Here is a 14,777-nt window from a genome sequence, read left to right as displayed (position 1 = left end):
TCGCCAGGCAAAGCCTCTGCTGACTAAGCTAGTGTGACACGTGGCATCCAATACAGCTGAGCTCTGGGGACGCGCTTACCCACGTGGGAGCAAACAAAATCATGAGCCTTTTAATTATGATATCAACCATCGCTGAAGAAGAGTTGGTAGCATTCAAAAATAATAATTTCTTCCATATTCAGACCTAATGGTGGAGAAGAATACTTGTACATGGATTAAGAACAACGGCTTACACTGCTGACTTTACTGGGAACATGACTTCGAAGGTGTAATTTAGAGGTAGGGAAGAACAAGCAATGCAGAAGGGCCGTGAGAGCTGCCAAATGTGTTTGCCTCTCTTTGATCCTGCTTTTGTGTGTAAACTTACCACTCAGAGCACAGGAAGGCACGCTTCTGATACAGCCAAGATTCACAAACAGAGCAGGTCTACCAAGTGAAAGTGCCTGAGGAATTCATTGCTTTGCCCTCTCTCAATCACACAATCGGACAGATAACTTCACCTTTGGAAAGCTTAGTGCTGGAACAAGTCTGCCCGACAAAGTATTCTCAAAGCTGTGCCAGTATCAGCAGGAGTTCAGGAGTCACACACAGACACAGGCACACACATGTAGGTACACATGAGGGCACTTCAAAATCCATGCAAAAACAAAGTTACTGGTCAACCTCGGGGGAGCCTGTGGCCCAATGGTCAGGAAGCCCGGGCCCCACACTGCAATGCTTCCCGTGTGCACCTCACCTAGGCCACCATGACCGCAAGCGCGTGGACCCTGCCAGCCCTGCGGTGGGCTGGGATTGCCCTCCCAACATCTGACGAGAGGCTGCTGCAGGCATTGGGGGTGTGATCCGCAGATCCCTAGTTCTTTGTTTCTCAAAAAAAGACGTAGTGCTGAAAATCCCCTAAAACCCACATATGGGATTTTTTCTTTTTCTTTCTTTCTTTTTTTTTTTTTTAAATAATATGCACTTCTTGCAACTTTTTAAGGGCCTATCACATGCATGGATTTCTAAGTTTTTGGCATCAAAATGAACTTTTAATTCCACTTCCTGTATACCTTTTGAATCACGCACACACCACACAGACGCGCACGCAGACACAACCACAGGAGTATTCTAATTTTAGTAATTTTACACTAGGAGAAATAGGACATTTTACCTTAGGTTTAGTGTAGGTGAGAGTACTTACCTACAATATTAATGCATATTTTATAGAGAAAATGAAAAAGGGAAAATTCTTTATACATTTTCAAATTGAAATCATCTTTCAGCTGAGCTGGGGGAATTTGCACACACCCAGACGGCAGTTGGAGAATCTCTGCTTTGGTAGCATTTACCATTCATATAAGAGTTAAGATTATAAAGAAAAAGCAATCTTTGAAGTCTTACCTCTACAAATCAATACTTTCAAGACACATTTCATAACAAGTAAGGGGTGGGGCCTGCCAGGAGCACAAGTGCCATCCCTTGCTGAGTGCCCTGCTGTGTGTCCCAGCCCGAAGCGGCCTGGCCCGGGCGTGCTCACCCTCCTCCGCAGCCGGTCCCGCTCCTCCCGTACGGCGTTCATGGTCGCCTTGGTCCGGGTCAGCTCCTCCTCCTTGCTGCACAGCATGGCGGTCAGGCTCTCGTTCTCTTCCCTCAGCCTGGCCAGCTCCTTCTCCCACCGACATCGCTCCTCGGTCAGGCTGGGGTACAGGTCCCGGCCAAGCACCCCCTCGATCTCCTCAACTGTCTGCAAAACGTGGAAGCAGAGAGAAGCCACGTGGATCACCCTGGAAAGAGGCTGGCAGAAAGCCGGCGGGGCAGGAGCAGGTGCCCACCGTGGGTGGGTTCTAGAGCTACCTTACTGTAAACCACGGCTGTGGAAAGCAGCAACACCCCAAATCATCCCGTCTCTGGTTTCTGTCATGTGCCAGCACTGCACCTGTGCTGTGCAGCAGCCCTCAGAGCAGGAAAAGCATAGCCAGTCCTTTCTGCTGCATGACCATCATGGTCCCACACACAACTGTCCCAGTCCCAGCCCTTCATTTCAACTCCAGGATGGGTGGAGAAGGTACACAGCAGGCAGAGGCCAACTGCCGCTCCATATGACACGAACCCAACACAAGGTTGCAAACTGCACCCCCACTTAGCTCCAAGTTTCCACAGTGACAGGCCTCCCACTTGCCAACTCGGCAGTCGGACAGGGCACTGCCTCATCGCCGGCTTTTGTTGTCTGGTCGGAACTCAGACACTGCGAATGAGGCTCAGTCAAGAGAGAGACTCAGCTTCAGTGACACAGAAACAGAGGAAGTGCCTGGTGGAGGTTTCTAAGCAGGGAGTTGGTTTCTAAGCAGCTACGCACCAAAAAGAAGGGAATGTACACTTGGCGAGCTCTTCCCGTTTCCTTTAAACACAGCATCAATGGAAAAGAAGAAACACAAAGGAACCGACTGCTTGCTCACCCTGGGGAGAGGAAGTGTGAGCCAACGGGTTTTGTAACAGGAGGGAGGATTCAGGAGGCAGGTAGTGAACAGGGGTTAAGACACTAATGACATGAGGACACCTCTCTCAGCTGCCAGTGTGAGGTCCCAGAACTTACTGCTGTGCCCCAGCTAAGCTGTGTCTTTCCTTGAGATTCCGACCCTCCTCAACTCTGCCTTGGCCCTGCGAAGCCCTTGGCGGTTAGCAGGGTCCTTACCTTCAATCTCGCTCTGTGGGCTGTGGCCACACCTGAGTGACACCAGAGACAGCAATACCAGAGACTGCTTGTCTGTACCCTGCCCACAGCAGCTGTGTGTGCACTGGGGACCAGCCAGCTCCCGGATGCAGAAGCAGCTGTGTGTGCACTGGGGACCAGCCAGCTCCCGGATGCAGAAGCAGCTGTGTGTGCACTGGGGACCAGCCAGCTCCCGGATGCAGAAGCAGCTGTGTGTGCACTGGGGACCAGCCAGCTCCCGGATGCAGAAGCAGCTGTGTGTGCACTGGGGACCAGCCAGCTCCCGGATGCAGAAGCAGCTGTGTGTGCACTGGGGACCAGCCAGCTCCCGGATGCAGAAGCAGCTGCGCCACACACGTGCATCACGCTCTACCTGGAGACAAGAAATCCAGCCTAGACGCCCCCGAGGTAAGGTGACTATGGAGAAGGAACACAGACACCAGCGACTGTGCTAAGAGAACACAGCTGGCCACTGGTCAACGACGAGTTGGGAGAATTCCTCAGCGGCTCCTCCCCAGGCAGTGCGGTGAGAGCATGAACAGGGAATGGCGTACATCCAGTCCTGGCGCTGGGGGTCCATGACTGAACCAGGCCCGAGCCGTCCACCGTGTCAGCACCGCGAATGGAGGCCTTAAGGCCTTACAAGCATGCTTCTAAGCACAGCTTGCAACCTCAGAGGGCACGACAACCAACCGGAGCCAAGCAACGTGGTGCAGTCCTGTAGCCCCACAGCCTCCCAGTAACCCGTCCTCTCGGCTGCAGAGCCTCACATCTTTATACCGACATCAAGACATCTTGTAGAGGAATTCAGCCAGGACTCCCACACCTCCCTGAGCCCCACGGCTTTCCAGCGACAGCCCGACCTGGGGATGGGGACCTGACTGCTGCTCCGGGGTCAGGGTGCTGTGCCTACCTTGATGGCCAGGTCGCAGTGCTCGCTGGCTGTGGTGAGCTGCTCGATGTGCCTGTCCACCTCGGCCACCGACAGGCCGCAGCTGCTCTTCTTCCTGCCACAGACCACGTTCTCCAGCCCCGTCAGCACCCTCTGCAGTTCCGAGTTCAGGTCGCTGCAGGTGTCTGTGAGCCAAGGACAGTGTGAGAGGCGGGCAGGCAGGGGATGGACGCCGCTGGCTTCACCTCCCTGGAGCGGCTCCTTCAAGTCAGCGGAGCCACCAGGGCACTGCACAAGTCCAACCTCACTGCTGGCCAGCCCGACCTCAGGACCGCTGGCCCTGCCCCCAGGCCCGGGCTGGAGTGCAGTGCGTTCCAAAGGGGCTTCCGAGCAGTCACAGCCCTGGTTCTCTGGCCATGCCGAGGGCTGACGACCCTCCAAAGCCTCCTGTGGAACTTTCTGGTGCAGCCATTCAGACAAGCAGACTGCAGAGAGCAGCTCTTCACTTTCCTAAGCAAACGTGTCAGAGTCCCGGAACGAGCAGAGACAACAGGCATCTTAGAAAGCAAAGCCGCCTGCGAAGCAGCTCCTGTCCTTAGACTAGTTTAAAAATCTGGACTTGCCTCAAGCCCCAATTAACCAATCGATTTGCGTCACAACTTAGCGTCCTCCCAGCACAAAAGAGTAACAAGTGGCCCAAGGAACCAAGCATAGTTTTCTAGCTAATTCGAATGATCTGACGCTTGAACCTTTGAATCAAAAGTCTGGTTTGTCCCTGTCTTTAATTTCCAGACATCCAGAGTCTGGTCAGGGAATGAAAACTTCAAGTTAGGCCTTGGAAGACAATTCTCACTGTGGGGAAAGTTCTCTTAAACTCAAACATGAGCTTCCTAATATGCTATTTTGAATTCTGCATTTGGTCATGCCACTCAGGTATTGGGACCACAGGCAATCTCTCAAAGCATACCCCTGCCCCAAACCCAGCCTGGGGTCTGTGCAGGTGCCTACTGGGCCGCCTGTCAATGAGAAGACGGTCCTTCCAACCAAGACATCGAATCACACATCCACCCATCACTTGAACCTGCTCCTCTCCGTCTCTCCCATCTCTGGATGGCACCCGGACGCCCATTACTCAGGTTGTCTCAGGGGCTACTCCGATGCCCTTCTGCTGCACATTTTACATCCAACCCATCTTACGACCACAGTCTTACCCCAAACTGACCTCCTCGGACGACCCCCTCAGAGCCCACTGCGACCAAGCCATCGGCCGCCTCAACTGCGACCCTGGCAGCAGCTGGCTTCTTTCACACCAAAGCCCAAGGGAGCCTCTGAGACTGGATTCCGACCAATCCTCCAGAGGCTTCCACCGCCATCAGCCAAGGCCAAACTCCTTACCAGAGCCCGTGAAACCCAGCATTGCTCATGTTCAGCCGGGCTGCCCCGTGGAGTTCCCAAGGGTGGAGTTCCCCAGGGAGCTTTAGGTCCGCACCCCCAAGACGCAAGCCACACTCTGCACCAATTAGGACACAGCCTCTTGGGGGTGGGGCTCGCTCGCGGGAGCTCACAAGTCCATTGCTAACTCCAACCATGCAGGGAGTGAGAAACGCTGCGTCCTCCCCATTCTCCCTGCACCCTTCCCTGGGTCCACTGGGCTCTGTTCACACTTCCGGCTATCCCCGGAATGTGCTAGAACACCTGTCTGCCCAGGAGCTCCTTTCCTCGCCACTTCCTGTGTCTCACATGGATTTCCACTTGGTTCTTCGGTTTTCTCACCTCCTCAGCAGGCTCTCCCTCTTCAAAGCCGGGAGTGTCCCCTCCTCCTCGGCCCATTATCCAATTTTCTTCACTGTAATTATCTTTATCTGATCTGACTCACGTGTTTATCTCCCCCTACTAAACATGAACTCCAAGGAAGAGGGGACTCTGGTCTTGCTCACCGCACAGAACAGGGCAGGGATCACGGGGTGTTAAATGAGCCAACACAGGCTTCACATCATTGTATGTTCAGCACAGACCTCAATTCAGCTGCAGCAGCATGCTCTGTACACACTATGCCTTCTTCCTCATGTGGACCCCACCTTGAGGGCCACCACTGCAAAGGCCTCTGAGGGAGTGGCACAGCCACTGCTTGGGGGCCAGGGGCCAGGCGGGGCCTTGCTGAGTTGGTACTTGCACGTCTTAGGAGCCGGAACACCAGCATGGCTCCTTTGGCGTGATCAGCATCCTGGACAGTAGGAAGGGCCTTCACTCCTGATCCCACTGCATCCCACAGCAGGTGAGCTCTGCTCCACAGAGGGGCGACCACTGGTGACGGACCCGCCACTGTGCGCGGGGTGGGCAGACACCTCGAGCCAGGGCACCGCACAGAGCCAGGGCACCGCACAGAGCCAGGGCACCGCACAGAGCCAGGGCACCGCACGAGACTCCAGCAAAAGGACCTTGGGGGCATTTGAGCTCAAGGCACATCACCCAAGTGGAAGCACAACTCACCAGCAGGAACAGAAATCAAAATTAAATGAGGAGTAATGACTTTGAAAAGGTATGCAAATTCTAACTCCTGGAACCACCACAAAGACCAGTGAGAAATCAGTGGACAAATGAAAATGGAATGTTAAATAATTTAGCTAATCTAAAAAAAGGAAGAATGGGGGAATGAAAACATGTAAGAAGGGACAAAATGAAACAAACAGTAACCCAGAAGATCTGCAGTCAAGCGTCTCTGTAATAACATTAAGCATTAATGAAACCCACCAAAAAGAGATCGTCAGAATGGAATTTAAAGCATTTACATAACACTGAAACAGCTGCTTGAAAAAATAGCACAAAACACAAAATAACAGAAGTATTGGGCCCGGTGTGGTAGCCTAGCGGTTAAAGTCCTTGCTTTGCACACACTGGCATCCCATATGCGCACTGGTTCATATCCAGGCTGCTCCACTTCCCTTCCAGCTCCCTGCTCATGGCCTGGGAAAGCAGACGATCAGACATCGTGGGGCCCTGCCCTCCATCAGGCCGTGGGTGACCTCCTGGACTCGGCAGGTCCATGACCCCAGGACCAGCCTTCTGCGTGTGGGTGCTGGCAGTGACCCTGGGGTGTGTGTGCTTGCCTCCCCTCTTGCAGTGTTTTCTATATGTAACCTTCCCAGATAGAGGGAGCTGGAGAGCAGGATTGTTCTAACGCTGCTGCTGAGGGGAGAGCCGGGTGCTGAGGGCGAGCACACTAAACACCTTGGTGAAGTGTTGTGCTTTTGTTAGTGCCTCTGTTCACTGAATTCAAGGCAAAGTCAACTGACGACAAAACATCCAGTGAAGCCAGGTGTAGGCCGTGTGAATCCCGGCCAGGCTAAGAAGGCAGACCCAGGCTTCCTGCGGTGTGGGCTGTCTGCTGTACCCTTCCACCTGCTTGGGGCTACCAGGGGCCCAGATCACACCTGGGAGAGCAGCTCAGAGGGGACAGAATGATGGCTCCTGAATTACAGACAGAATTACAGCCCTGGGCAGCTCACAGACAGAAAGAGGGGCCAGGTGCCACAAAGCAGAGATCTTTAAAGAAACCGGGCAGTGCCCGTCCTCACGAAGCAGCAGCACGGGAGGGACTCGGGCCTTCTGCTTACCCAATGCTGTGCCCTCTCTGCACCTGCTGCTGCCTCCTCCCTACCGCGCCGACATTACTGCCTCTGCAAACTGGGCGTCTGCCTGCACCACGCTCTGCTTCGGACAGAGAGCTAATTTGGTTCTTTAGTTTCACGACAACCATCGGAGTAGCATGTAAGGCACTGAGAACGGCTGTGCTTTCCTCCACTCAACCAACCCCTCGGACAGTTAGACTGTAATACAGGCTTCCCCGCGGCCCCAGGAGTCCTATAATATGCCTGCAGCCATGCCCCAGCTGGGTGGGCGTGCTGGGTGCACTCACCCACATCGGCCGTGACCACGGTGGACTGGTTTTCAGGGACGGAGACAGAGGCCTGGTCCTGGTCCACGCTCCGTGAGTCCTCGTTGACCTCGTGTTGACTCTGGCTCAGGTCGGAGCGCAATTCTGAGTACTCGTCCTCCTCCCTGAGAAAGACAGCACAGTCAGCTTCTCCCGGCAGCGTGGAAGACGAGGGCAGACGCCCAGAGAACAGGCAGACACCTTGCCCAGGCCCCACAGACCGTGATGCCCTCGAGACCAGGTCCATGAGCCGCATCTGCATCCAAATGTGCACACACGGGTGTACTGGGCATGGCTCGTCTGTCACCCCCCTGGAGCTTTCTGCTTCAAGGACATCGAGGATCAGCCTTCCCAACTCCCCAACTCTGAAGTGAGACAGAACCAAGACAGCTGCTGCTTTGCAGGTCTGGGTGAGCAGAGCAGCTGAAGGCCTGAGGAATGGCAGCCACATACAATGGCTCGGGCTCTGGCACGTGGGCTCTGTTCTGGGAGAGGGTGCTGGGGCCCAGAGACTGGCAGGGCGGCCCCTTACTCACACAGACCAAGAGGCACAATGCTAGCTCTCTCCTCTCTGTAACACTGCCTTTCAAATAAGCAAATCTTAAAAAAATAAGCCCTGGTTTATAGGGTATTTTTAATTAACACTACCCCTCAATTTGGGAAAGCTTTTTTTAACCAGTTATAAAGTCCTTTACCATGCAAGGTATGAATGAGGAACAGGAGTGGCAAACGCATGAGACATTTGAGATGATTGACAGCAATGAGGTGCAGGTAGAGGGTCACCCGAGGGTGTCGTGGGGTCTGCTCTGTGCATTGCCCCGCCAGCTCTCCTCGCCTTGGCACCTGAAACCCTCCTCTCGGTTCATGGGAGACTGGCACAGGAAGACGTGCTGACGGTCTTACAGGCCAGGCGGCAAGCGACAAATGCTGCTGCCCTGCTTAAAACGGCATCTGTAGCGCCTCTGGCAGCCGCCGCTACACCGTCCTGGCTGGGCAGCTTCCAAGACACACACTTCCCCAGACATCCTGCTCTGTACTAACTGACTTCTTGGGATTCTTCAGATGAACTTTCTAAGGGAGTGGACAGGAAAGGGGTGGGAGAAGGAAACAGTTCCTGCAGACACAGTTCCTGCTGAGCGGAGAGCACAGCGACAGACAAGAGCACGCCAGCCGTGTCCTCTCGGTGTCATGACACGCAAACCAAGGCTCCCAGCCAGCGAGAACCCAGACAAGCAGAGCAAGGGCTGGGTACATGCTGTCCTAACAATCACCACCTTTTTTTAAAAAAAATAGATTGATTTATTTTTATTGGAAAGGCAGATCTACAGAGAAGAGAAAGTTTAGGAAGATCGTCCATCTGCTGGTTCACTCCTCAAGTGGCTTCAACAACCAGTGCTGAGCTGACCTGACTCCTGGTTCAAGGAGCTTCTTGCAGATCTCCCATATGGGTGCAGGGTCCTAAGGCTTTGGGCCATCCTCGGCTTCTTTCCCAGGCCACAGGCAGGGAGCAGCTGGGACAGGAACCGGTGCCCATATGGGATCCCGGCACATAAGGCGAGGATTTAGCCACTAGGCTATCACGCAGGCCCTTCAGCACCAACTCTAATCGAGGAAGCTTGCTGTGCAGGAGACAGGCAGAGCGCGTGGACGCCCCTCCGTGGTGGTGGCAGAGTTCCCCTGAGGAGCACGGGAGCTGTGCCTTAGGACAAGTAGGTGCTGGGGTATTCGGAAGGTGCAGGAGCAAGGCCACTGCTCAGAGGGGCGGGAGCATGCTCAGCTGAGAGGAACAAGTGGTCACTGCTGCTGGAAACTGAGTGGACACAGGGGCAAGCAGGCGGCCAGTGCGGCACATGGGCCACTTGTTGACGAGGGCGCCCTGATTAGGAAAGAGTAAGGTTTGCTGGAGGGACAAACAATGAGGGCTGGATGGTAGAAACATGACGTGGGATGCGTGCGAATGCAGAGGCGGCGTGAACGTCACCAGGCCCTCCAGTGCTCACCAAAAAAATGGGGGGCACAGTGGGCTAAGCCGCTACCTACAACACCAAAGCATGGAGGGTATCCCAGTACCTGGGTTCCTCGGCACCCAAGTGGGAGACTCTGAGTTCTAGGCTCCTGATCCTGGTCCAGCTTGGGCCACTGTGGTTTTTGGGGGGAGCCAGCAAATGGAAGATCTATGTCTCCTGCTCTCTACCCCGACTTTCATATAAACAAATCTTAAAAAAAAAAATAAACAAACAAGTGATCAGGTGTGATGTACTGAGCACCTGTCTCGCTGACCCAAAGCGCCTGAGCTGAATACACCTGCTCCCTGGCTAACTACAGCGAGCATCCCAAGGTCAGCAAGGAAGGTCAAACAGCAAACACAGGTAAACCGTGAGCTCCAGAGACTAGCGGGGAGAGCCTGTGGCACAGGATGACATAGAAGGTTAAACTGAACTGAAAGGCGAGAAAGTCTGGTCTGCCCTGCTGTTCCTCCCAGCGACCCTGGAAAATCATGAAGCTGCACTTGGCCCTTGTCTCCCGCCTCCTTCCTGGGTGGAGGCTGTGTTCCCAGCAGACACACGGCTCGGGGCTTCCTGCATCATTTGGGAGCACTGGCCTGTCAAGAGCAACCACATGCGTGAAGTAAAACCACTGCTGCTCCACAAACGCAAGGTGCTGAGCTGAGTTCTGAGGGTCCTGTGCCACAGCCTGGGTGCCACAGCCTGGGTGCCCACCTGGGGAAGGCCCAGCCACAGACGCAGCGTCAGCAGTACAAGATGGCTCTAGGGACCAGTGACTCACCAAGCGATGGCTCGTCTCTCCAGAGGAAAACGTGCCTTCCACAAGCATATCATCTGCAAATTCTGGTGGTGAAAACCAGGACAATGCAAAAAGATCCTACAAAATGACCATTTTACCCCAGCACAACAGAGGCTTTGAGGCTGGCACAGCATGCTGGCCCTCTGCTAACAGCACTGGCATCCCACAGGGCACTGGTTAGTGTCCCTCTGCTAATAGCCTGGGGAGGGCAGTGGAGGATCCTTGCACCCACATGTGATGGAAAGAAATTCCTGGCTCCTGCTTTTGGATCAGCTCAGCTCTGGCCATTGTGGCTATTTGGGGAAGTAAACCAATAGATGGAAGACCTTCTCTCTGTAAAATCAGCCTTTCAGATAAAAATAAATTTTCAACAAAACAAAACCCAGAAGTTTGGGTAAACTGAGTAAGAAAGATAACCAAAGCACCGAGAGGTCACACAACTAACCTGGGATTACGGAACCAACTGCTGAACTCAGCACCACCAAGGAAAGAATCTGCCACCGCGCCTGAAGGACAGGCCTGCCCACACTGCGCGGCGTGAAGAGCCCTTCTCCCCAGCCAGGAGGACAGTGGCCAGAAAAGGAAAAGGCCGGCAGAAGCGCTGTGCCTTCCCCTGCAGTACTGTGGAGTTGGAGGCATCCAGGCGGCAGCATCTCCCTAGACCCGTCCCTGAGTCCGCCTTCCTGTGGGTGCACACTCCTGTCCTTCCCTGGACCGTGATCCAATGCTAAGGGCCAGTTAGTCTTTGCCCTGCCTACTCACTGTCGCTAGCCCTATGCTGACTTGGTGTTGCTGAGCTGTGTTCAGTCTCACACTCACCGACATGTGTCCTGAACAGAGACATTTAAGATACAGGGAGGGACTGTCTACTTTTCAGTTCTCTGCAAAGAACCTACTGCAGTGGGGTTTGCGAGGGGACACGTCAGGTCCCCGTGCAGTGGGGTTTGCGTGGTGACACATCAGGTCCCCGCGCAGTGGGGTTTGCGAGGGGACACATCAGGTTCCTAAGCCTGCAGGGCTGGCATCCCATTTGGCACCAGCTCAAGTCCTGGCTGTTCCACTTCTGATCCTGTTCTGTTGGAGGCCTGAGAAAGCAGCGGAGGATGGGCCCAGTCCTTGGGACCCTGTGCCCGCATAGGAGACAGGCTCCTGGCTTCGGGTGGGATGGGCCCAGTCCTCGGGACCCTGTGCCTGCATAGGAGACAGGCTCCTGGCTTCGGGTGGGATGGGCCCAGTCCTCGGGACCCTGTGCCTGCATAGGAGACAGGCTCCTGGCTTCGGGTGGGATGGGCCCAGTCCTCGGGACCCTGTGCCCGCATAGGAGACAGGCTCCTGGCTTCGGGTGGGATCAGCTCTAGCCACTGTGACCCTCTGCGCAGTGAACCAGCAGACAGAAGATCTTTCCTTCTCAGTCTCTCTAAATTCTGCCTTTCAATAAACCTTTTAAATAAATATTCTTCAAGTAATAACTGACAACCAAATTTGTGCCTCTTCAAGTTCACCTCCCCTTGTCCTGTGTCACACGGAAGGGCAGACTCATTCCCGACTCTGCCGGCAGCTGAGCGAGGGGAATTCTGAATTGCTCTTCCACGCTGGAATCCCATCCAGACGAGATCTGACACAGACATTAAGAACTTCGAACGGCAGATGAGGTCTGAATGCCAGAGGAAGGGACAGAGATGTGTCATCTGGGATTTACTTTTGCTCATTATATCTTACTCCTCAGGACAGGACAGGCGACAGAGAGGTTCTGGGCAGGCTACGGTGGCAATGCAGCACACAGGTCGGATCAGCCAAGGCACAGCTGGAGTCCCGGAGAGCAGGGACATCCTGGGACACGAGCTCTGCTCTGAGAGGTGTTCCGCAAAAAGTAGGAGGGCTAGACGTCACGCACACAGCACAGAGGACTACTCAGGACTGAGCGTTGCCACTCCAGCACAGGAAGCCAGGCCGAGCGCCTGGGAGGACAGAGCTCAAGGAAAGAGAATGAAGAGTATGTCGGGCAGAAAGGGGGACTTAGGGCCAACTGCTACACCACAGGACCAGTAAGTATCAGGATAAAATCACAGGAGACAGGCCTGGCGCCATAGCTTAGTGGCTAAAGTCCTCGCCTCAAAAGTGCCAGGATCCCATATGGGTGCCAGTGCCGGTTCTAATCCTGGCAGCCTCGCTTCCCATCCAGCTCCCTGCCTGTGGCCTGGAATGCAGTCAAGGAAGACCCAAAGCTTTGGGACCCTGCACCCACGTGGGAGACCTGGAAGAGGCTCCTGTCTTCGAATTGGCTCAGCTCCAGCCGTTGCGGTCACTTGGGGAGTGAATCATCAGACGGAAGATCTTCCTCTCTGTCTCTCCTCCTCTCTGTATATCTGCCTTTCCAATAAATAAATCTTCCAAAAAAAAAAAAAAAAAAAACCACAGGAGACGACTCAGGCTGAGGAACCAAAACGCGGGTGAATTCCTAATTCTGGCCTAGGCTGGAGTGACAGGGCACTCCTCTGGACATGAGCGCTGCCCCTGAGCCGTGACCCAGTCACTCCCACCCAGGACACGTGGTTTCTGCAGCTGTGGGCCCATGCCCAGCTCAGCGGGTCTCAGGCCTCAGCAACTCACGGCATGGCAGGACTGAAGATGCTTCACCTAGGATGCAGAGGACACAGCCTGTGCCGACCCCGCCATGAGGGAGAACCTGCTGCCACTGGGGCACATCCCATACTACCCCAGCCATGCGGGAGAACCCTCAAGGAGGGCACGCACTATAAAATAAAGAAAGAAAGAAGCTAAGTAGAATTCAGAGAATTGCCTGTACAGATGCAATTTCCCGATATATTTTTTTTTTCATTTATTTATTTTTTTTATTGGAAAGTCAGACTTACAGAGAGAAGAGGCAGAGAGAAAGATCTTCTATTTCTTGGCTCACTCCCCAAGTGGCCACAGTGATTGGAGTTGAGCTCAATCAAAAGCCAGGAGCTTCTCCCAGGTCTCCCACGTGGGTGCAGGGTCCCAAGGCTTTGGGCCGTCCTCAACTGCTTTCCCAGGCCACAGGCAGGGAGCTGGATGGGAAGCAGAGCTGCCAGGATTAGAACCAGTGCCCATATGTGATCCTGGATCATGCAGGGCAAGGATGTTAGCTGCTAGGCTGCTGCACCAGGTCCCTCTCTCTATAAATTTAAGGCACCATTACATGTTTAAGACCAACAAGCTCACTGGATTTAATCAGAGGAAGTTTGGTCAGTACAATCAATTTAAGCATCTTGAAGCTGAGTTTTTCAGGTTGTGTAAGATGCATTTTCTTTTTTCACAACTCACTGTGTCCACTGGCTTTCAGCTTCTACTTTTCAGAAGCGGAACATGTCTCCAAGTTACAGATTTGCCAGGACTAGGGGCTGCTGAGACACCCACTTGGGAAGTAGATGTTGTGTCCGTGAACCCCAGGGATGGACGGGCCCTTGAGCCTTCCATAGTGAGGGAACCCCTGGAATCCATGAACCCCAGGGGTAAGTGGCCTGGGTCTGTGAGCTCTGGGGATAGGAGGGTTCTGTTGGGTCCTGGGTCACATGGCCTAGGGCCAAGGGCCCTCCTGCATAGTGGTGCTGTATACGTGAGCCTCAGGTCCATGAGCCCACCTAGGAGAAGATGGAATGCTGGATGGCAGACCATGGTGCACATGGAGGACATGTCAGCTCATTAGAGCCTGCAGGGAACACCCAGTACCACAGCAGAGAACAGAGAACAGAGTATATGGACAACTACCCCAGCCACATGAAGACAGCAAACATCCGGGCAACTGGAGATCATTAGGTTGATGGCAGCAGCCAATGGACACTGGAAGGGATTCCTCATCCAGGGATCAGCGAGATCAACAGCAGTTCAAAGCTATCACATCCACTGGGCAGAGCCCTCAGAACATGTGCCACTGAGACCCTGGGTTGGTATCAGGTGGCCCTCCCCCATCCTCAGGTACTGGGATGGTGGGGAGGCTGGATATGGCCTATCCCCTTTTCTCTCCCCTCACCCTCTGAATCAGGAAGAAGAAATAGAAAGCTTGGAAACAGTGATCACACCCACTTCTCCCTAACACTAAATCCTTCCCACCTGACAGACTATGTAAACATCATCTAAAAACAAAACACACCCCCCCAACATCCCCAATGGGCTCCTTTAAATGTGCTATAATCACCTCTTGGGGCTGAAAAGTCTTCATGTCCCTGCAGTTCCAGCTTGCAATCACTAAGGAGACCAGGATATAATTTAAAAACCTTGAGGTTCTAAATTAGAACATGAAATTTATTGCATGGCTCCAGCTCTGTGCAAAATTTTCCATATTTCCTCCCAGAAAACCAATGCCCACCAGCACTCTCCTCCTCAGAGCTGGGACAAAACCTGACTTCCACAGAGTGCTTCACACTGCTGCCTCCACAACTGCCTTTACCGAGGGGTGGGCAAACACTCAGCAG

General features: G+C 53.9%; 1 protein-coding gene across 1 annotated transcript in view; it reads right to left on the bottom strand.

Moving 5' to 3' along the window:
* Positions 1 to 14,777, bottom strand: part of MCC (MCC regulator of WNT signaling pathway) — a 177,086-nt gene that overhangs the window by 29,942 nt on the left and 132,367 nt on the right. Inside the window, exons 4-6 of the mRNA XM_040973256.1 lie at positions 7,501 to 7,643; positions 3,606 to 3,769; positions 1,520 to 1,726 (exon numbers count right to left, since the gene is read on the bottom strand). Coding sequence (XP_040829190.1) covers positions 1,520 to 1,726; positions 3,606 to 3,769; positions 7,501 to 7,643 — 514 coding nt within the window. The remainder of the gene's footprint in view (positions 1 to 1,519; positions 1,727 to 3,605; positions 3,770 to 7,500; positions 7,644 to 14,777) is intronic.

Source organism: Ochotona curzoniae, unplaced genomic scaffold (genome assembly GCF_017591425.1).
Source record: "Ochotona curzoniae isolate NIBS_2020 unplaced genomic scaffold, NIBS_Ocur_1.0 contig_1, whole genome shotgun sequence".
NCBI lineage: Eukaryota > Metazoa > Chordata > Mammalia > Lagomorpha > Ochotonidae > Ochotona > Ochotona curzoniae.
This window is presented reverse-complemented; position numbering and strand designations above follow the sequence as displayed.